Source organism: Egretta garzetta, unplaced genomic scaffold (assembly GCF_000687185.1).
Source record: "Egretta garzetta isolate BGI_Z169 unplaced genomic scaffold, ASM68718v1 scaffold447, whole genome shotgun sequence".
NCBI lineage: Eukaryota > Metazoa > Chordata > Aves > Pelecaniformes > Ardeidae > Egretta > Egretta garzetta.
Window position 1 is genome coordinate 1,864,548 of NW_009260397.1, and position 21,829 is coordinate 1,886,376.

Here is a 21,829-nt window from a genome sequence, read left to right on the forward strand (position 1 = left end):
TGGCCTGCTGAGCCCTCCCTTGGGCACTGCCCCACCCCAGGCGCCTTCACTCTGTCCTTCTCTCCCCAACTCCTTCTTTCCGCCTCCCTCAGGCCCCTGTTTGTCCCATCTGCTGTGTCCTAGTCCTGTTACCCGTGTCCTTGCCCCTTTTCCTGCCTCTCCATCCCTTGGGCCATGTCCAGTCCTCCTGAGCCCCTTCTATCCCACCGATTTCCAGACCTTTCTCCTTTCTGGTTGTGCCTCGGTGGGATTTGTGCCATCCCCACTGCAGAGTGATTATATCATGCTTTCCTCCCATTTTGTCTGTGTGCAGACACAGGTGATGCAGATGAGCAGCAGGTGGAAGGCCCAGGCCCAGATAACCTGTTTCCTGAGCGGTTGACTGAAAGAGCCCCTTCTGTGGCGTCGGAAGGAAGTGGGTGTTTTGAGCAGCTAAAGTGTAGTTGTTGCAGGCCATACTGCCACAGGGGCTATACGTGACTAGCTAATGTGCCTCTCCTAAGCAGATCTAGCAGTATCTGTAACATGGACAGCTTCTTTTCCCAGGAAAGCAGATCTGATTTTGTGAATAGTGTCCTGGCCAGTGTGGTTAACTAATGTTTTCTCAAGAGCTTCTGCCTCAAGATGCTCCTATGAAAGAAACCTATCCTAGTTTGTCTCTTTCATCTTTTCCAAACAGATGGAAAGAAAGAGACTGACTGAGATGAACAAAATCAACCCACAAACACAGGTCTTCCATCCAGTCTTTGTCTGTGACATCTTTTACTGGCTTTATAATTTCAGATTTTGAGAGATCAATTTTATTAACATAAATAGAATTAGTATGTTCCCTTTAGTAGGAATGAATTAATTCCCTTTGTCTTAACAGTTGCATGCTCTCCTCTTTATTCTGATGTAGTTTATTGAGGATAAAAGTGGTGATCCTCTAAAGACTTAAGATTGGTCCAGTACTTTAACCACAGTATTGCAGAGAAATCTTTCACAAAAAAAATTGGAAAAAATAAAGGAAAAGCAATAGCAAGGATGTCAGAAGAGAGCGATGATTTTCTATGGCTCAGAGATTCAAGTCTCTTCTCTGCTGTCAATATCTGTGTAACTCCCACAAGCTTCTGAAACAGTTACTTGCAGAAACAAAGAGTCATGGCCTAGTATTTTATAGCCATACTGTGCAAAACCGATAGGACCACGAAAGTTAAGTGCTGAAAACTGTTGTGGGTGTAAATAGACAAAAAGAATAATACAGTTCAACTTCCCACTCTGCACCTCTGAATGGAGGCAGCTGCAATGCTGCAGGTTAATGCTCAAAAGCAGTAAGACAAGGAGAATTATTTAATGTTTGATCATAATATCAGTACAGAAAGGATTTAGGTGGAGATGCAACTATGTCTTTTCCACTTCTTTTAAGTGTCCAGAATCCTGTGCTAAAGGGGAAGAAGATATGGTGCACCTTCCGAAAGACAGTATAAAATGAAGTTTGAAATTCTTACTGGCCCTGCAATTCATGCAGTTGTTCCTGTGTTACAGTGTTGTCACCATCGCTTCTTGGCCATGACATAACTAAAACATTTTCCACTTCATAGATCTGGCATGACAAAACCCCTAATCGTTTGCATTTCCTTTTACAAAGTGGTTTAATCTTGAAACGTGTTAAATCTCCTTATTTTGTTGTAAAAGATCGCATTGGAAAATGCTGGTAAGGATATTCTAAATAAAGCCCAGTTACCTGTGGAATGCAGTGCAGTCACTTGCATATTTGGAGTCAGTTCTTCAGCAATAGTGCTGTCCTATGGGAAAATGTATGATTAACACCAAGTTTTGATGGCTGGTTGTTGAAAGGTGATGCTGAAGATGGAAGAAAATGCTCTGTCGTTTAGTTAGAGAAGAAAATTGGAAGGATCTATCTCACATGCATGGAATAACTGCTCTTTAATTGAGTTCTCTTGTGTTATTTTTTCTAGCGATGACTCAGAAAAGCAGGACATTGCCTCTGCAATCTACAGACAATGAAAGTGTGTCAGGTCACGTATCAACTCTCTCTAGTGGGTCTGAATTGAGTAAACTGGAGCAAAGATTTACAACTGACAGCAAGGAACACACACCGCAGGTAAGTCTGTTGTATTTCACTCTGTTCTTCTGTGGATACGAAGATGTTGGCTTTCTGATGCAAGTGTTTCAGTAAAATCAGTAGGCAAATTAAGGAGGTACTGTGCCAAGCAAGTTCTCAGAGCAGAACAGAATATTTTACAAGGACAGGAATTTCCATTCAAAACCAATGGCCTGTGGTGTCTGCCACAGCCTCTGACATTGACAAGACATTGCAAAGGTAATTTACTTGGCAAAACACTATGATTTTTGGTGAAAAAATGCAGTAGTGAGTTACTCATGTACCACATTAGCTATTCCCAGAGTTGCTTGTAAAAGAAAAGTTGCAGTTAGAACAATTGCTAGATATATACACTATGGGAAGAGCATGTAAGGAACAGTGAACAAAGGGCTTTGTACCCCAAGTCTTTTACCTAATTAGATGATCAGGATGGAGTCTGGGGTTTCTAACTGAACTTGGTTTATGACTGAGATGCGGGTGGAAGAGGAGTAGGTGCTTCCACATTCTCAGAAAGGCACAGGGGAGTGGGCATTTAAGTGCTTTCTGTTTTCTTATGTTTCAAGCACTAAATTAGCTTTTAGTCCTGTTGGTCTGGAAATCAACATTGTTTCCAAAGTTGGTGATTTTTACTGTTACCTGAGGGATTTTTTCAGCATTGCATTAATGTTAGTAATTTACTTGGACAGCAATGTGAAGATAGTGGAGTTAAACTAATGATTCTGTCCTGTCTCTCACAGCAAACATTCTCTTGCTGTTAAGAAACGTGGCAGCAAACAGTAATAGTCATACTTCCTTTCTATCTTCCGTTTCAGCTACAAGAACAGAAAATTGATAAAGTGTGTTTCTCTGTGGCTCTTGATGAAATTCCTCAAGAATTTGTGTCAGATTTTACTGTATATTTTCTGAGAGACACCAAAGGTATGTGTGCCGAATAACTGCAGGCTCAGGGTTTTCAGTCTTTGCATTAAACAGTACTTCACACTGGGAAAAGGTGACAGTGACTGGGATTCAGGATGGTGCATATCCAGCTTAATTAACTGTGTATGAACTCTCTCTGAGTAGAACCAGAAATCGGGAATGCTTTTCATATTAAATTTATGGAAAGTTACATATCTTCCGCATTTTACCAGCAAGGATGAAGCTTTCATGCAGCACTCAGAGGAACTAAGAAGATTTAGTTACTATAGCTGCTAGAACTGTGTAAAGTGTTTTGAGGATGAGGAGCTGTGTGTGAAAGTTAGACCATAAGGTGGTGATAAGCAGAACTGGGGTATCAGACTTCCTGACCTGACCCAAATTCTGATACCCAACAGCAGCATGTTTCATTCTGATAGTTCATACTTTATCATAAAACCAGTGATAATTGTTATTCTAGCATCTGGAGTAGCTCTGGTTCTGGTCGCAATCAGACCTCAGTATCTAGCTCTAGCTCCATAGGAAATAGCTTCTAAAGCAAACAGGTATTTCCACACACATATGCAGGAATTATCAGCAGTATGTTAACTCTAATTTGGTGCCAGAGACTGCGGGCTCTGACACCCGTTTATGTGGGCTCACCGAGCAGCAACGTGCAGTTTGAAGCTACAAAGTATTCTGTACGGGCCTATTAGTTTCATTTTTTTTCTAGAAACAGGACATTTGAGGAAAAAAGAAAATTATGATAATGTATTTGGTCATTTTATGGCAGTACTGTGCAAGATTTTCCTGATCTGTCTGTAGAATAGGAGTTCAAATTAAGGCCACTGTTTTGTTTGAACAGAAAACCATTTCTTAACTGTAAAGCTGGATTGTAAAGACTTGGATGATGACACTTAAGTATTTTTCTGCCCTTTCTGAAAATGCATCTGCACTACTAAAAGCAGCACTAGTTTTGAAAGTGACTTGCATCAAACCCAGTTTATTAGAAACACAGTTTGTTTTATCGGAGTTTTAACTTATTATGGAAGGGACTTTATGCTTTCTGCTTTCTGTATCAAATAATTAGATTTATGCTCTTTGTTTGTATACTGTTTAGAAAGAGTTACTGAACCTAGTGACCTGACTGAAGCTAATGAGGTTCTTCCTAAAGTGATAAAGTTTGGTGTACTCACTGATGATACTCTTTTGATGCTAAAGAATGCAGTCTCACAGGTAAATGTGTTACAGCTTTTATACATGGAGTCTTGAGTGTTTCTATGAGTGATTTGCCTGTTTAATACTCTGCTGACCATATAGACTATAGATAAGAAATACTACTATTTAATGAGTGACCTTCATATGCCAAAATGAAGGTTTTGTTAATCCTTATTCGATATTTTGTTTCCCAGATTTTTGTAAAGATGTGGAGACAGGCATTATTTCATTGCCTGGCCCTATATGAGAAACATTTGAGAGTGTGACACCAGATACCTTTATTTTTGTGCTGACAGACTTTTGTAAAAACATGCTGGAGCTATTCCCTTGCAGAACTTGAGGCAGAGAGAATGATGCTAAAGAGGTGAAATGGAAGGAGATGCTCTTCTTTAATTTAAGAAATTAAATTTTAGAACAACATATCCAGTACTTAAGTGAATTGCTAGTAAGCTGACTTATATTGTTTTCTTTTTTAATATGAACCATCTAATCTATGGTACCTGTTTGAATTATAGGTGTTTTCACCAGCTCTCTCCTACACTCAGCAGCAGACTGAGGAAACTTCCTTTCATCCAGATAGTGAAAACACAGACCCTGAAAAAAGGAATTTACCCGAGACTGAGCTTGCAGAAAAGACAGGACAGCCTGTGGAATACTGTAATATTCAGATGAGGAATGAGATTCAAATGAACAGGCAAAAATTCTTAAGTGTTACTCAGCAGACTGTACAACAATCTGAAGGTGAGTGTTCTGCCTATGCTGGCACTGTGGTGTTTAGAGTACACGACAGTAGAAAGAAATTCACCTAGGAAAGACTTTATATAGAGTAACAAATACATACAGTTTCTGGGGAAGCTGCAGACCTGATTAGTTTCTCTTTGCTGATAACAGTAGTATTTTTACTGCCCTGAAGCATTGCAGGCAGTAGGGAGAAATGGATGAAATCAGTGATCATCTTTCAAATAGTTTGCAGTAAGAATAGGAGAGAGGGTGAACATGGCTCATTGCTCACTGATGTGCAGGGCCCTCAGGGCCATAGGAGGGTATAGGAGGCAGTAGATTGACTGAGACTTTCACATGTTGTTTAGCATCCCTTCTCTGACAGGGGCTACTGTCATGCCATTAAGGAGAGTGTGGGCAGATTGATAATCTTCAGCAAAGCCCTAATCCTAATTCTTAATAGTTAGAGATTGGGTTCAGGCTTGAAAGCTGAGAGCTTTTCATTTATTTTTAGGCATACATCTTCTTTTGCACTGTGTTAACTGTCAAGCAACTGGATGTATTTTGCCATATTCTCAAACAGGCAGAGCAGGTGGTATGTTACCTATCCTCAAATAACTGACAAGACGGAAGGCATAACCTGTTTCAGTGATGTTACTTTACTAATGCTGATGGAACAGGACAGTTAATTCTATGTGCCTTTTCTTCCAATAGGGGATATTAAACTGGAGATGCCAACTATAAATCTAGACGGAGAAGTGACTGTTCTTGCTGCAGTTCCAGAAGTGGTTGAAGCTCTGGAAAGTTGTGCAATGACCTGGCAGAAATTAATATCCACAGCTCTAGAGGAACAACTGAAAAAGGTTCCACAGGTAATGTTGCCTATAACACCAAGCTGCTTTTATTCCTGGAGACATTACTTCATTTCCCCACAACAATCTCTTTGAATGGTTTGTGCTCATTTTTAATCTCTCTTCATATTTGATTGTTGGAAAGCCATTTACGAATTGATGTAAAGTAGAAGAAAAGTAGTGAGGAACTGTGTGACTCTGGGAAATAGAATATAAATAGAATATAAAGTACCTCACTGCAGATCCTACTCACAAGATAACTGGAAAATTAAGGCACTTTTGTTGTCTGCATTCTTCTAAAAGAGCCATGAAATATTAAAAGCTGCAGTGATTATTTTTTTTTAAATAGATGATTATAGTTTTGCTTGAAAAAAGTCATCTCACTCTCAAAAAAAAATTTCCAATTGTAAGGTTCTGATTCTGCAAATACTTACACATATGACTAATACCGCTAAACATACCAAGGGATTTCATGTCTACAAAGTTCCTTGTGCATAAGCTTTTGCAAGCATGGACTCTCCAGACCCAACTCAGGGATATACTCCCCATGAGCAGTTCCCTTCAGTGTGTGTAAAACTCTTGATTTCAAGGATCTTCTTCTGTCTGGGTTTTTTGCATGGTTGAATCATATCAGGTTTTTCTCAGCATACAGCATATGGAAAAGAAGGAACAAATATAGTTCTGGTTATAGGTTTTCACTCTTGCATAATGGTAATTTAGAATTTTTATTTTATTCCACGTTTCCTGTAGGGTGATGGTCCACTTGCAGAAATTGACCTCTGGCATGAAATAAATGACAAATTAAGTGCTCTTACTGAACAGACAAAGCTTCCCAATGTGCAAAAAGTCTTGGAAATCTTACAGGAAGCTGAATCTGAGTGTATTGGAGATTTACAGATAGTCTTAAGTGACCTCAGAAAACATCAGGTGGAAGCTCTAGATAATGTTAAGTTTCTTTCAACTCTCGAACACCATTTGAAGGTATGTATCCTTAAGAAAACTTTGTAAAGTTTTAAATGTAGTTACTGAGTTTGGTTCCTCTGTTGATATAATCACATCATTTATTTTTTACTTTTTAGCAGCAATAAAGATATGCTCTAGCTTTTTTATATTTAATAAAAAAGGGCTTGTTTATTTTGTTTGAGTTACAGTTGTTCTAATATTTGAAAGCAGAAGCCCAGAGCTGTGAACACCTTGTTGTAAATCACAGCCTTGGGAGAATTTGATAGTGTGGCTGAACTGGGGAAAACAAAGATTTCTCTACTTCATTTTTGAGGTAGCTTCTATCACTGATTATAGCTGATGTCTAAATTTTTAAGTTTTATTGACGATCATCCAAACATCCAAATAAAGAGTTGAGCCAAAACCAGTGCTGGGACATCTTTTACAGAAAGAGAGCATATTAATGAGACAGGACCTAAAAAGCATTTGGAGCAAGTGATGCAGATTTGCACATCCTTAACCATGTGTGTTACTTAGGCACCAGGGTGTTTCCTTGGCTGGATTATTTATTTAATAATGTCACAGAATTTCTTAACTTCAGGTATCCATGGAGTAAGTATTGGTTTATTGAATATGTATTTGTATATTTTTATGACATCTTATTCACAATATTTATAATACATTTAATAGAATTTAACGTATGGCACTGGGTTTGATGTTGTCTTGGATACAATTCCTTCACTGATGAATGCCCTGAGAATGGTATGGATTATCTCACGGCATTACAACAAGGATGAACGGATGGTACCCCTTATGGAACGAATTGCATGGGAAATTTCAGCAAGAGTGTACAAAGTGGTGGATTTACACACACTGTTTAAGTAAGTACTGGATTCCTGTTTGACTAGAATGTATTTATTAAAAGCTTTGCTTGTTTTAGATGAAGTGCAGTAGATAACACTTTCATCAAATAGGTTTCAGCGTTTTTCACTATCTGAAGTAGTATTAGAAGGCCAATTAAAAATCAATTTATTTTGTAATTTTCATAAATTACTGAATCAGCCCTGAAGAAATAGGTGCTTGTCCTCTTTTGTCTTGAAAGGACAGAAATCAATAAAACCAATAGAATTATAGTGGTAAAAAAGTGGCATAAATATCATCAAAATCAGTCCTGAAATAACGTCTTTCAAAATCAGTCACATTGAAAATCAAGACTTCATGGTTATAAGCTTAGACTAGATTTAATATAATTAGAAGCTGCTAAACAAGGGTATATTAATCCAGTTGAGATATAATTTTCTATCTATAGTCTTTCTATCTATAGTATCTTAACTGTTTTGTTTTGATTAATAGAGAAGATAGAGCTGCCGCAAAAAAGAAAATAGCAGAAGCCAAAAGCACGCTTGAACAATGGAAGAAATGTTATTTTGCTGTTCGTGCCCAAATTGAAGCATCAGGAAAAGAGCAACACTGGGAATTTGACCGAAAACGTTTATTTGAAAGAACAGATTATATGACTTCAGTCTGTCAAGATCTGTATGATATTTTGCAGGTAGTAATACAGACAATAAATAAAGGGATTGTGTCTTACTCTGTAGAGGAGATTCTTTTATATTGTAGTTGTTGAAATGTTATCAGACTTTAGTTTTGTGAATGGTTTTGTGTTCAAGACCTGAGCAGTGCCCTTGATTCCAACAAAGCTGCACTTAATGCTTGAGATGAAAAAACTCTTCTCAAGGTACTGGTTGAGGAAAGATATTACTGTGTACATTGCTGTTATGAACACACAGACTTGTAACAACTGCTTCACAGATTTGCAATTTTTATGCGTTGCTAGCTTAAATAATACAATTTCAGTTAAAATAACCATTTACATATACTATAATATAAAATTTGACCATATATGAATCAGTTTATCAATTGCAGGATAACATATAAATGGAGAGATGTTATGTTTAGGCTAATTTGAGTCAGGGTAACTAGCAATATTAGTGGTACATCAATGGTCAGATGCTATAGACTCTGTATGTAAAAACTGCGTATGTGAAAAGTGGAATAAAAAGGAGCAATAACAGAATTATCTGTTTTAACAACTGCAGTGTTAGGCCTGTATAGTGGGGTTTTTTTTCCCCCCATAAAGCTATTTAGTGTCTTGTACAGAAGTATACGAAATGTAAACCACAGCATGAATTGATCATTCTCTGAGCTGTTTTTAATTTATAAAGGAAATAATATCAGAAAGATGTGTTAAATGGCAGAAAAAAAACCCATTAAAAATAAAGCATTCTGGTATGTTCTTCTGAATTAACAGATCATTGAAGAGTTTTACAACATATTTGGTCCTGAATTGAAAGCTGTCACAGGGGATCCAGAGCGTGTTGATGATCTACTGAGAGGCGTAAATGGACTAACTAGTCCTATGGAAGAACTGACTTTTGACCCTTTTAGCATCACAAGCGCAAATGACTGGAAACTAATTATGGAAGAATTTAAAGAAGAAGTTTCAGTAAGTACCACATACTGTGATCCCCCCCATTACTTCCTGTATACAAATTTCTTCCAGAATAACATTTTCATTTGAAGAAAACAGTATATGAATAAATATGTAAATGAAAATGTGAGGAATTTGACTGGTTTTTTTACGTCAGTATTCTGTTTCCAAGTTGGTTTTGTTTATAGTTTCACTTTCTCTTGAAAATGGTGAAGCACGCTTTTTGTTCATTGGCAGAATCACTACAGCATGAACAGAGGCTACATACGACCTCCCTGTACTTGTGCTGACATGTCTCAATCATGACCTACAAAGAAGTAAAACTTCCTTTTCTGGACTCATTCAGCCCTTCACCCCTCAGCTAGGAATACCCACAAAGGACAAATTGTTACAGTGGTTTTTGTGATTTATTTACCTGTCCAGCAGACTCATTAATTAACATGAATTTCCTGCAGCATACTGGAAAGTGATTGGTTTGTTAGTAATTTATAAGACAAAGAATAGTAAAAATATGCTTGACCACTATTATAAAAAAGTATTTTCATTTTGCCTTCCTTTCTTGGTTTTGCAAGTTGAATCTCTAAGAGATAGGATTTCTTGGCCTTCTTCCTTTGTTTAGGTTATTGAAGAAGAGACCAAACACTTTATTGATGAATCTTTTAAGACCCTTCGATCAGCAGAAGCTGCATTTGACATGCTGTTAAACTTCAGACACATCCGTTCTCGTGAAACCATTAATAAGCAGATGATGATGAAGTTCAATGATATTTTGGACCAATACTGTAAAGAGGTATTTAAGGATTTCTTATGTAGTACATGAAGCTCTTTACCTGGTGAAAATCATAAATCTGTGTATATATCTAAATACCTGTGTAGTGTATTTTACTATCTGAAAGACTGGCAAGTTTTACAAAATAAACATTGTAATTGCTCTCACTTTTTTGGAGCCTATTGGAGAAATAGTATGGTGAATTTGCTGAAATGGATGTGCATATCTGTGTATGTGTGGCACTGTATGGGAACTGAAAGGTATATGCACATACTCTGAATGCATCAAGGCTTGTGGCTATTCCTTTACCTTGTGAAAAGCAGTTCACTCTGAATGCATCAAGGCTTGTGGCTATTCCTTTACCTTGTGAAAAGCAGTTCAACAGTAATCCTTCCTGAGAAAATATATCTTTCGTACCCGACAGCCTTCTTGTGATGGACAACAAGTTCATGGTATGACCAAGAGGTGTCAGAGATCAACCATGAATGCAGAAATGATTTCTGACATGTTGAAGCCTGTACATTGGAAAGCTTTTAATGTCATAGCATTTTTCTTGATATTTCAGAGAACGTTGAGTTTAACAATAGCAGTTCCACAGGATATTGAAAGGAAGACATTCTCTGTAATGCAATTAATACAAACAAGAGATGCAGGAAAAAAATTGATTTTATCCTGCTGCTGGAATTAGCTTCAGAGCTTGTGCTGTGTACCAGGTTAGATACTGACTATGGACAAGCAAGTAGAGAAAAGATTCTTTGCAATATTTTATTCTCTTCTAGGTTGAAAATGTTAAGCAAATCTTTGTTCAGAACCTCAAGGATCCACCTTTGTACAAGAATCATCCTCCAGTGGCTGGAGCAATATACTGGTCCCGATCCCTTTTCTATCGGATCAAACACACTATTCTTCGATTTCAAGAAGTAGAGGAGCTGCTTGCCAGTGAACGTGGAAAGCAAGTATGTTAGTTCTTTTGATATTTAATGAAAGAAGAAATGCTTTCTTCATACCCTTCTTCTAAAGATGTGAAAGTGCTCTTATGTGAGGTGAAGTTCCAAGAATGTCTTTGCACAGAGCAAGCCATGTTAGATGTGAAAAGCTGACTGGGACCTTGCCACTGTTTCCCAGAGAGACAGTGACAGAATCAATGACAGAATTCAAGAATCTGAATTCTCCATCACCTGCATTAATTACAAGGCATTACTTGCCCTCTCACCTAATAAAAATTAGAAACCATACTAAGACACCATATTAAGACAGGTTAGTTGAACATTTCTCATGATCTTTAACATGAATTATACATAATTTTCCTTTCTAGGTAAAACAAATATATCTTCAAGTGGCCAAAAAGATGAAAGAATATGAAGATCAAAAATACAGTCAGTGGAGAGCTGGGACAGAACAGACACTCCCACTGTTGTTGAAAAATACTCTGCTGACTGTCATCACTGGTGGGGCTGCAACCCATGTTAATCCAGAGACTTTTGAGCAGGTGAGGTATAGGAAGGTAGTATACCAGACTTCTCTATGGGGAAGAACTGAAGAATGGTCAGTGAGATTTTTCTAAGAATAACATTTTAAACACAGTTTTTGAAAGGAAAATTTCAAAAGCTCTGAGCTCAGAATTGTTTGTAGTCCTTTATAAGACATGGTTGCTGTCCTGGTTTCTGCTGGGACAGAGTTCATTTTCTTCCTAGTAGCTGGTATGGTGCTGTGTTTTGGATTTAGTACTAGAAGAATGATAACACACTGATGTTTTGGTTGTTGCTGGGTCGTGCTTAGTCTGGCCAAGGACTACTCAGCTCTCAGCTCTGCCAAGTGCATGAGAAGCTGGGAGAGGAAACGGCCAGGACAGTTGACCCAAATTGACCAAAGGGCTATTCCGTACCATATGACGTCATGCTCAGTATATAAGCTGGGGGAAGATGAAGGAGGGAGGGACATTTGCAGTGATGGCGTCTGTCTTCCCAAGTAACCATTAAGCATGATGGAGCCCTGCTTTCCTGGGGATGGCTGAGCACCCGCCTGCCCATGGGAAGTGGTGAATGAATTCCTTGCTTTGCTTTGCTTGCATGCGCGGCTTTTGCTTTACCTATTAAACTGTCTTTATCTCAACTCATGAGTTTTCTCACTTTTACTCCTCTGATTCTCTCCCCCATCCCATTGTGGGGGGAGTGACCGAGCGGCTGCGTGGTGCTTAGTTGCCAGCCAGGGTTAAACCATGACAGTTGCTCAATGACCTGGTAAATGGATGAATGTTGTTTCTCTATGGATTCTGTGCTGTAATTCCTGTTGATTTTGGGGTTTTGGTGCAACGTCTTTGGGATGTTACAATAAAACTTGGGACTGAAGTTAGGTAGAGGTAGGTACCCAGCAGAGAACATGCGGAATCCTATTCTGACTAAACTTTTGTCTGACTATGAACTTCCACAGGGATTTCTGTTGTAACTGGTTGCAGCAGTATGTAAACCGAGCTGACGTGGTTTGTTTCTTGTAATCAGCTTTCACTGAAGAAGTAGCTATGTATGATTTCTGAAATTAGAATGCTGAGCTTGCTATTGAATTTAAAGGCATTTCCACAGGCTCTGAATGTCAGCCATTCTGACCTTTACCTACTGCCTTATCACATGTCTCCAGAAGCTAACCTTTTCCTTGCATTGTAACAATTTGGTGTTCCTCTCCTTTCTGCTGCTCTTTCTTGTGTTGTAGAGTTCTGTAACAGAGCAGCCTGTCACCACAAAGAACAGTGTCCGCTTCATAGTGAATTTTTCTCCCATACTCCAAGAGATTATCATTGAAACAAAGTACATGGACCAACTTGGGTTTCCAGTCCCAGAAATAGCAAGATATGTGGCATTGCAGGAAGACAAATATCTTAGGTAAGGCTGTAACAGAATATCTGCTCACATACAGATTTATGGCAGTGTTTCAAGTGATTTCACTCCAAACCAGAATGGGCCCTGAATCATCAAATTTTGGAAATGTGAGAGCTCTTAGTGACTTTTTTTTAAGGGTAAAATTACTAATGGCCATGTTGCACTAATAAGCTTTTCTCTGGTGCTGTCTGCATCCTTCAACCTGTCCTCTACATCATACAAATGAACATCTCGTCAAATCTGAGAAAAAACAAGGAAAGGAATTACTTTTGCAATGAATTGTTAGTGCCATTTAGATTTCAGCTCACATTTTAACTCACTGCCGCTTACTTGTGCAGCTTTGGATAAGTCACTTTTGCCCAAATTATCGCAGGCATTGAGCACACAGGTCTGCTGATAAGATCCCTAACAGGATTTTAAAGTTCACCTGTTGAGTTCACTTATGTGCTTCAAACTGAGGCTGTCTTAAACACTTTTTCTGAGTTGGGGCAGGACAGGTTTGTCTAGGTGCTATTGGAGCCATATGAAATTTTTCTTTTGTTTTCAATAGGAAATTAATTGCATTTATAATCAATACATATTCAGTGGTTATTTCTGCAAATTTTGCTTTATATGGAAGTCTGAATGGAATGATGGAAGTGATCTGTTCTTTGATCTGAGTTCAGAGCTGTATTTCCAGAAAATCATGATTTCATGTTTTGTTGTCATTGCTGTTGTGTTTCTTACATTCCTTAGGTACACAGATGGATTGAAAACCATGCTGGATCGCTATCACAAATTAATGGGAACACTGAATGAAGCAGAAGCTAAACTTCTTGATGACCATATTCAAGAACTCTGGAGAGTATTCAGATCAGGGCACAGGAGACTCAACTGGAACTCCTTAGGTAATGGAGTTACTTTTTTTAAATGGCCCTAGATACTGATTTTCAGTTAAAAAACCTTCTTCAATTCTGCAATCTGTTTTTTATATCATATGACAGCAATGTACCCCTAAATGGTACATCCTATTGCCACAGTCAGAGTCAGAATAGTCAGTTAGACAGGAGAGTATTTCTTATGTTTTTATTATATTTAAAATACTAAGTGGAGGGGGAGAGAAACCCTTAGATAACAGCTATAAGGGAGCTAGATGAAGGATTTGGTGAGAAATTATCTAATCTATCTTTCTGCGGAGCATTAGTTCACTCTCAGACATAAACCACATCTGGTTGTAGTAATTTTGATGCATTGGTGAAATATTGGTTTAAAGAAAAAAACCCAAAGGTTCTGTTTTATTTCAAGGTATTGGTGACTTTATTGTCCGATGTACACAAGCCATCAGGAAGTTTGAATCACTTATCCATCAGATTCATAATAATTCTGAAGACATAAGCAACAAACTAATGTTCATAGAATCAACAAATCTCTTTAAGTTTCCGCTTTCAAAAAATGGTGATGAGCTTCCTAGTAAGTCTTTATATTTTCGTTTCCAAGCTCTGTGATGTTCTATTTTGCTTTGTCTGCTATTTTGCATTTTTAGTTGCTACAGTCAACCCTTTTAATTGTTACCAAAACTAGATACAGTAGTATTTAATGGTGTAACAGAGGAAGCACAAGCAGAGCTTCAGTACCCTGAAGCTGATGGTGTCAACGAGAGAAACATAAAGATGAATATACAAATAGATCATTTGACTTGTGTCTACCTTACTTTCAGTCACTTTCCCCTAGCTTTCCCTTGATTTCCTTACCCTTCTTGCATGCAGCAGTATAGCCTTAGAGCTGCAATCTGCATGGAGTGTCAGCTCCCTTCTGGGCCATCTGAACTGAACAGGTTTCCTCAGATGGAAATTGCAGTGAGGCGATTGCCTCCCAGGTCTCCCTGTCAGTTGAGTGAGTCGGTGATGGACCAAATTTCTTTTAACGCTTTTTAGGTCTTAAAAAGATTACTTTCATATCTAATGGTTGCTATTAAATAATAGAATCCATATAAAATCCGAGGGCTGAAATATTAATAAATTAAGCATCAATAAGGAAGATATTTTTTGTCAGTATACAAGATCATTTTCATGTTCACAAATAAAGCCCAGCTAATTATTCCAGTATGCAAACTTGTTAGGTCTTTTGTGGTTAGTAACACTATTTTTTTGTGTCTTTTGCAGAAGCAAAAGAATTTTTTGAGTATGTTAAGTGTGAAAGAGCAAAAGATGTGGCACACATGGTTAGAAAGTATACTGCCATTCCACAGTTGCTAATACAAGTGGAAGGACGAGTCGCCAATACAAACAGTGGCAAAAATCCAAAATTAAATTCCTATTATGCATACTGGGAAAATAGGATTTATAAGGTGTTGACACAGTTAATTGTCAAGTAAGTAAATAGTTTGCTCGAATGGACTTTTAGTATTTCATCTTAATCTTTTTCTCAATCTGTTGATCAGTATGTATACTGATGTTTTCTTTGAACACCTCAGTGATTTGCGGATTTATATTTGTACTGGTTTTTTCGTGTGAAGAATGGAGAACTGATAACAAGGTACAGGAGACCCCCAAATTCTGAGAAAATGGGTATTGGCATGTTGTTAGCAGAAGGGGGAAATAAGATAAGTTTTTTTCTGCCATGTGTGTAGTTGCATATCCCTGGTTTATTTTTAAAATCAAGGTTTTGTTTTCCTATAGAATACAATTTTGATGTCTGGGTGCCAGATGCATCCCTGTAATGCAGGGGTCATCAGTGTAAGAACAAAGGTTTGTCGGATTTTATATTACCTGTTTTGCAGCAGCTGGGGCCAAGGAGGTTCCTGTAGCAAGATATTATAAAAGTTTATATTATAAGCAAGATATTACTACAATAGAGCATTGCAGGGTTATAAAAGTTTCCCAGCTGCCTCTTCCACTCATGATCCATGTCTTTGTAGTCTGATCCATGCTCAGTTGACTTCACTGTGCTTTCTTGGCTGGACTCTTGGAGTGGAGTTGACTGTAGTCTCAGGGTCCTTTTGCACCAGGATATCCCCATTCATTCCTTTCAATATCTTCTTTTAGCTACTCAAGCTTTTGCATTAAATCAGTATTAGTGGGACAATTTGCTCTGACACACATCAGTATTTCCAGCTGAAATCAGTGCCAACTGACTTCAGACAGATCTGCTTACATATCTAAGCGCATATATGATAATTGCAGTCTCTGTTGGGCATTTCCATGGGGGGCAGCACCTGATTATTATGATCTTCGACAAGATATTTCCTTTCCCAGGAATCTGCAGGCTTTTAATGCAACTGTTCTTGCAAATGTGCCACTGTTCCAAATGGAAGCTATTTTATCTGTTCCTGAGATAATCTTGCAACCTGATGCCAGTGAGATTGACAAACTGACTGCACAATGTATCCGGGAGTGTGTTGAGGTCACTAAGGTGATTTTTGATAAAGATTTACTTCTTGTCAGAGTTTGCTTGTGATTATAATAAATTAATCTTGCTTTATGTTTGGACAAGTATAAATGTCAAAGGGAAGATTCATATTGCTTCATCTTGAAATCAAAATGTCCAGTACATTGTTGTAATTTTACAGACTGTCTTAATTTTATAAGCGGATGACAAAGGAAAAAATTTCCAGAAAGCTTCATGCAATTTTTACTTAGGCAAAATTATTTGTTACTTTTCTGCAGTTTTGCCAGTATAAGGACATGATTGATTCTATAAATCAGCATACATCGGAAGGAAATACTTTTCATATTGCACTGCAGATGTTGCTTTCTGATGTATGAATAAGATGGTAGAATAAGGAATGTGAGTAGAGTAGCTTTCTCAATATTACAGCTGTCCTCAAAAGTAGCAGAAAAACAGTTCAGAAAATGTTGGGAGAAGGGCATCTAGGACACATCTAGGACAGTGGGTTTGCCGCAGATGAAATACCTATCTTGCTGGCAAAGGTGTAGCGATATTTCCCTGCATAAGTATGTTCACGTTGAACTACTTTCCAGAAAAGAACCCAAATATTTCAGCAGTGTTCCTGCCCTGTGCTGATGGAGAAATGATTCCAGATGTCACCTGAAATGAATAAATTTAGGTTAAGTGTGCTTTCTATGCTCACATTTGCTGTTCTGCTCCACTGCTGCATCCAGCCTGTTTGATCTAATGCCTGTTTCTCTGTGTCATGCTACATTGTTGCTCAGTGTAGATTTTAATAGCAGACTGAGTAATGCATGGAAGGGTTTTGTTAGGATGAAACTAACTCTTCTCTCAAGTTTATGGGAAAATGTAATCTCTTTTCTTGCTGTCAGAAAACCAATTTGATTTGAAAAATCATTCACACCACCTCCTACACAGTCTTCTAAATAAGGATGAATGATTTGACTAAAATGACGCTCTACAAGTAACTGTTTTTCAACCCTGTCTTGAAAACTCTAGCATTTTGTACGATGGATGCATGGTACGTGTATTGAATGCCCTCCTCAGCGTGTCGAGGAAGATGAAGTTGCTACTTTCAGCTTTTACAATGACATCTCCCAGAACCCTCTGATAATTGAACAGGCTGTTCTCATCACTCAGAATGTCCACAAACTCCTGGCTTCTCTCGGCAAGTATTTGAACCAATGGAAGAGGTATCACCTGCTGTGGAAATCAGACAAAGGCATAGTCCTGGAGAGGTTAGCTGCAGAAAAGCCTGCTTGTATCACCTTTGATGAAAAGTTGCAGTTCTATATGAAGGTAGCTCAAGAAGTGACTGAACAGCCCTTGATTAAAGATGAGCAGTTTATCAGGCTTCAGCTGGCTGCTTTAGCCTATGCAGTGCAGGAGAATGCTAGAGGCTGGGTGATTTCACTTGGAAAGTTGCTTAACGAGTCTGCAAGAGAGGAACTCTTCAGTCTTCAGGAGGAAATTAAGGTAGGTGTTTTCAGTTCCTGTCGTCTGATGTCACTGACACTGCAGACTAGATGACAATCTGAACCACGCTCCAAATTGGTTGAAACTATCTGGTGTATTCTGGTGCCATATGTAAAGAGGTCCCTCTCTGTAGCTGGGAAACGGGAGAGAGTAGTAACATGAAACCCCAGGACTTTCTTGCTCCTGTACTGGTGAAAGGTTCATACTAGTAATTCTGAAGTTCCCTCTAAGCAGCTGCTTACAATTTCTATTTTGTTGTAGCAAAAACATCCCTTCTGTGCTGGGGTTTATGTTTTGATGATTTTTTTGTGTGTTATCTTTATCATATAGTCTAAAAATGAAAATGAATCTGCATGTTATTTACTTTTGTTTCGTGTTTGAATAATAATTATAATTCTGCTTAATTGCTTTGTCAATGTTGCTTCTGGAAATTATGTTTACTTTTTACAGAGCTTATCAGAGAATCTTAAGAGACCTCCAGATTCCCTGGAAGATCTCAAAATTGTCCTTGGCACAATTGCAGACATAAAAGGCATGTCCTTCAGGGTGGAACTGAAATATTTGGACATCTGGGAGAGATACCGAACTCTTGCAATGTACAATATTCCAGTAAGTGTGTGTTATGGCTTGCCTCACAAAACATTTCAGAATTGAGCTAGGGGCACAAATGCCTCACATATGAATGAATAAATGTTTTCTTTTTAAGACCTTTTACAGAATCACAGTATTGTGGGATGTCTGGAGGTTGTCCAGTTCAAAACCCCTTCTCAAAACAGTATCTCCACTTTAAATGGACATATTGCATGTGTTTAAATCTGATTCAGATCACTTCAATACCAGTTTTGTGTTTTGCAGACTTACAATGTGAGGAAATATTCCTCACTGTCTTGTGACTAATTATTTCTTGTGAGAGTTATTACTTGTTTTGTTTTAGGTAGCTGAAGAAGAGCAAGAGATGGCTGACAAGATTAGGGACAAGTGGGAGGCTCTCTTCTTTGAGGCATTAGAAGTTGATCACAGTCTTGGAGGCATAAAAAGAACATTCACAAAGGTATTATTTGTAATTAATATTGAAAAAAATAGAAATGGAAAGGAAAGCAATTTAAACACTGTTCTCTTTAGATTACACAGCAACAAATTGAGGACTACAGCAAAGAGATAGGAGATTTCTTCCATAAATTCATGACCGAGGGGCCTGGTGCTGTTGGGGAAGATCTTGATAAAGGTAAATGGATTAATGTGTGTAAAGTGATGCCTTAAAAATATTAGTCTTTGGACAATTCTTCAAAGTCTATGTAAAACAAGAAAATTTTGCTTTCCTTATTAACATGCAAACTGATCAACCAGGAATGTGACATTTTTAGTACTATAACTTCTACAGACTATATGCAAATTCTGTCTTATTTATTCCCCATGTTCCATGGGATTGTTTATCTAGAAGAATTCCTCTCCTTTCCCAGGATTGGAACTCATGGCCATTTTTGAAAAAGAAATGGAAAAGCTGGAAAAAATTCATCAGGAACTGGGCAGTGTTGAGAAACTTTTCGACTTGCCAGTTACAGTGTACCCTGACTTAATGAAAGCACAGAATGATATGAAAGGTCTAAAGCAGATCTATGAAATTTATGAATTACAAAGAGTAAGTTACTGTGTATACACAGACACACATGTATTCATGCACATACATACAGAAAAGGTGGGGGAGAGAAGAAGGGGCTGCATCGTCCTCTAGTTACTCTTGACTCTGTTCTGTAAGCTGTGACCTGTAATTGACTATCCCCATGAAATTATTTTAATGATGTTAGAACAGGACTGACAGTGCCTCCATAAGGGACCAAACACATACTCTTATCAGATAGCACCAGACCTCTCTCCCTCCTAGTAATTACTGGGTGGCATTTACTGAACAAGTCTCCTGATCATTTCAGTGGAACTACTTTTCGATGTAGTATGTGTACAGGTGACAATGGGTATCTCAGGCTTTAATTGATCTTAACTTTTTAAATAAGTTTCAGTTTTCCAAAATTAAAATGCCCTGTAAAGTATGCTCTTAAGGATGCTTTTCCTGTTCTCCGTATTTCCTTTTGATTATTTCTTATATAACTGGTTGTGTTTGGCTATGAGTCTGTTTGGAGATGAACCTGTCTCTTCCTCTGTTTGTAAAATGTTAATACAATTACATCTGCGTCGTGACTGTGGTCTCTGGATCCTACTGTAGTGGAAAGATTTTTTTTTTTTTGGTCAGAAATAAAAGGAAATTTTTTTCTTCCTGATGACCTCATTCCCAGGCAGCTAAAAAGGATTGGTCTCAGACACTCTGGATAAACCTCAACGTCCAGCTTCTTCAGGAAGGAATTGAAGGATTTCTTAAAGCTCTTCGAAAGCTGCCCAAACAAGTACGCAGTATGCCAGTAGCCTTTCACTTGGAAACAAAAATGAAGGCATTTCGAGACTCCATTCCTTTGTTGCTTGATTTGAAAAATGAAGCTTTAAGAGAAAGGTTTGCTTTGATTTATTTAAATCCATTTTCTATGTATAGGAAGATTTTGTTTCTGTTAGAACTTTTAATTTCAGTTACTGGGGTCATGCCATGTCCTGCAGCTTGAAACTTCATTTTCTGCTTAATGAACTCATGTAATAGCATGCCAGGTGACTGCAATGACTAGGATACTTTATGTATTCAAAATACTAGTACCTGTTTAAACAGTAGAGTGCTGAACATGGTTTCATTATTATATATTAAATTACAGTTGTTCTCATTTTTACTGTGTCATGGTGGTTGGTACAATTGTTAATGTGTGAATTTAAAACAGGCATTGGCAAGATCTTATGGAGAGAACAGGAACAAGGTTTGAAATGACAACAGAAACATTCACTTTGGAGAATATGTTTGCTATGGAACTTCACAGACACTCAGATGTTATCAGTGAAATAGTTGGAACTGCTGTTAAGGAACTGAGCATTGAGAAGGTAATGTAAAAAATCACAATAAAACTAAAAAGACGTAGATGATAACAGTCTGTGTTTTATTTGAGATTTTTATATTGGCATGACAGCAAGTTCGGCCATCCTCAGGGAGCTGCTATAATGTAACTCATGGCAACTAAAATCAATAGCTCTGTTAATAAGCTACCACACAGCACAGAATCCTAGCTATCTTGGCTTTGGCAGCAGTATATTGGATTTCTGTTATTGCAATAAGCAAGTTTGGCCTATGAAAAAGGATCTGAAGAAGGATCCATTCTGTTTCCATCATAATACTTTTAATCGACCCTTCTTTAAAAAACAGAGTTAGAAAATCTGTGCAAAAATTTTGCTGAATTAATTGATTTAATTTTTATGCTAAGATTATAGTTCTCTAATTTTTGAAGACTGAAACATGCATCTTTTTATGCTCACATGCAGGGTGTGAAGGAAATAGCAGATACATGGGAACACCTGAAATTCACTGTACAAGTGTACTTCAAAGGCACTGAGAAGCGAGGCTTTGTTCTGGGATCTGTAGATGAAATTTTAGAGATTCTTGATGACAACAATGTCAATCTTCAGAGTGTTTTGGGCAGTCGATTTGTGGGTCCTTTCCTTTCCACTGTTCACCACTGGGAAAAAACTCTGTCATTGATTGGTGAAGTAATTGAGGTAGGGAGGAAAGTGCTGGACTAAATAATTAAAGCTTGTTATAAATAATCAGGATTTTCTATTGGGTTTTTTTGGTCTTTGATGGTAACATTTGATTCTTAGATCTGGATGGTGGTTCAGAGAAAATGGATGTACCTGGAGAGCATCTTTATTGGTGGAGATATCAGATCACAGCTTCCAGAGGAAGCCAAAATATTTGACAGCGTAGACAGAATGTTTAGAAAGGCAAGTAACTGACTTGACTTGTGATCAACATGCTTATTTAGTGCATTTTGCTTCCAGTTCCATAGTTAGCTGTAGCCTTCTGTGTCATTTGTAATGCTGAGAATGGTACGTTACAATGAATTGAATATGAGATTGGGGAACCCAGGAACTTGTGTTTTGCTTCACATCTGTCATAAACAGAAGACTTCTCCTGATTTAGCTAAGCTGGGCAGAGGTGTGATCCTTGGCTGGCAGTACAGG

The 21,829-nt window shown here is 37.9% G+C and overlaps 1 protein-coding gene across 1 annotated transcript in view; it reads left to right on the forward strand.

The window, feature by feature from the left end:
• The first annotated feature begins 4,138 nt into the window (after positions 1–4,138).
• The window catches only part of DNAH10 (dynein axonemal heavy chain 10), a 53,567-nt gene continuing 35,876 nt past the window's right edge, over positions 4,139–21,829 (forward strand). The window contains exons 1-24 of the mRNA XM_035898537.1: positions 4,139–4,234; positions 4,732–4,957; positions 5,651–5,808; positions 6,538–6,768; positions 7,420–7,610; positions 8,083–8,281; positions 9,041–9,235; positions 9,840–10,010; positions 10,769–10,945; positions 11,305–11,427; positions 12,696–12,865; positions 13,598–13,749; positions 14,147–14,311; positions 15,004–15,211; positions 16,096–16,252; positions 17,249–17,725; positions 18,176–18,338; positions 18,664–18,776; positions 18,848–18,950; positions 19,186–19,364; positions 20,014–20,225; positions 20,539–20,695; positions 21,131–21,364; positions 21,467–21,589. Of these exons, the coding sequence (XP_035754430.1) occupies positions 4,211–4,234; positions 4,732–4,957; positions 5,651–5,808; positions 6,538–6,768; positions 7,420–7,610; positions 8,083–8,281; positions 9,041–9,235; positions 9,840–10,010; positions 10,769–10,945; positions 11,305–11,427; positions 12,696–12,865; positions 13,598–13,749; positions 14,147–14,311; positions 15,004–15,211; positions 16,096–16,252; positions 17,249–17,725; positions 18,176–18,338; positions 18,664–18,776; positions 18,848–18,950; positions 19,186–19,364; positions 20,014–20,225; positions 20,539–20,695; positions 21,131–21,364; positions 21,467–21,589 (4,308 nt within the window). The 5' untranslated portion in view covers positions 4,139–4,210. The remainder of the gene's footprint in view (positions 4,235–4,731; positions 4,958–5,650; positions 5,809–6,537; positions 6,769–7,419; positions 7,611–8,082; positions 8,282–9,040; positions 9,236–9,839; positions 10,011–10,768; positions 10,946–11,304; positions 11,428–12,695; positions 12,866–13,597; positions 13,750–14,146; positions 14,312–15,003; positions 15,212–16,095; positions 16,253–17,248; positions 17,726–18,175; positions 18,339–18,663; positions 18,777–18,847; positions 18,951–19,185; positions 19,365–20,013; positions 20,226–20,538; positions 20,696–21,130; positions 21,365–21,466; positions 21,590–21,829) is intronic.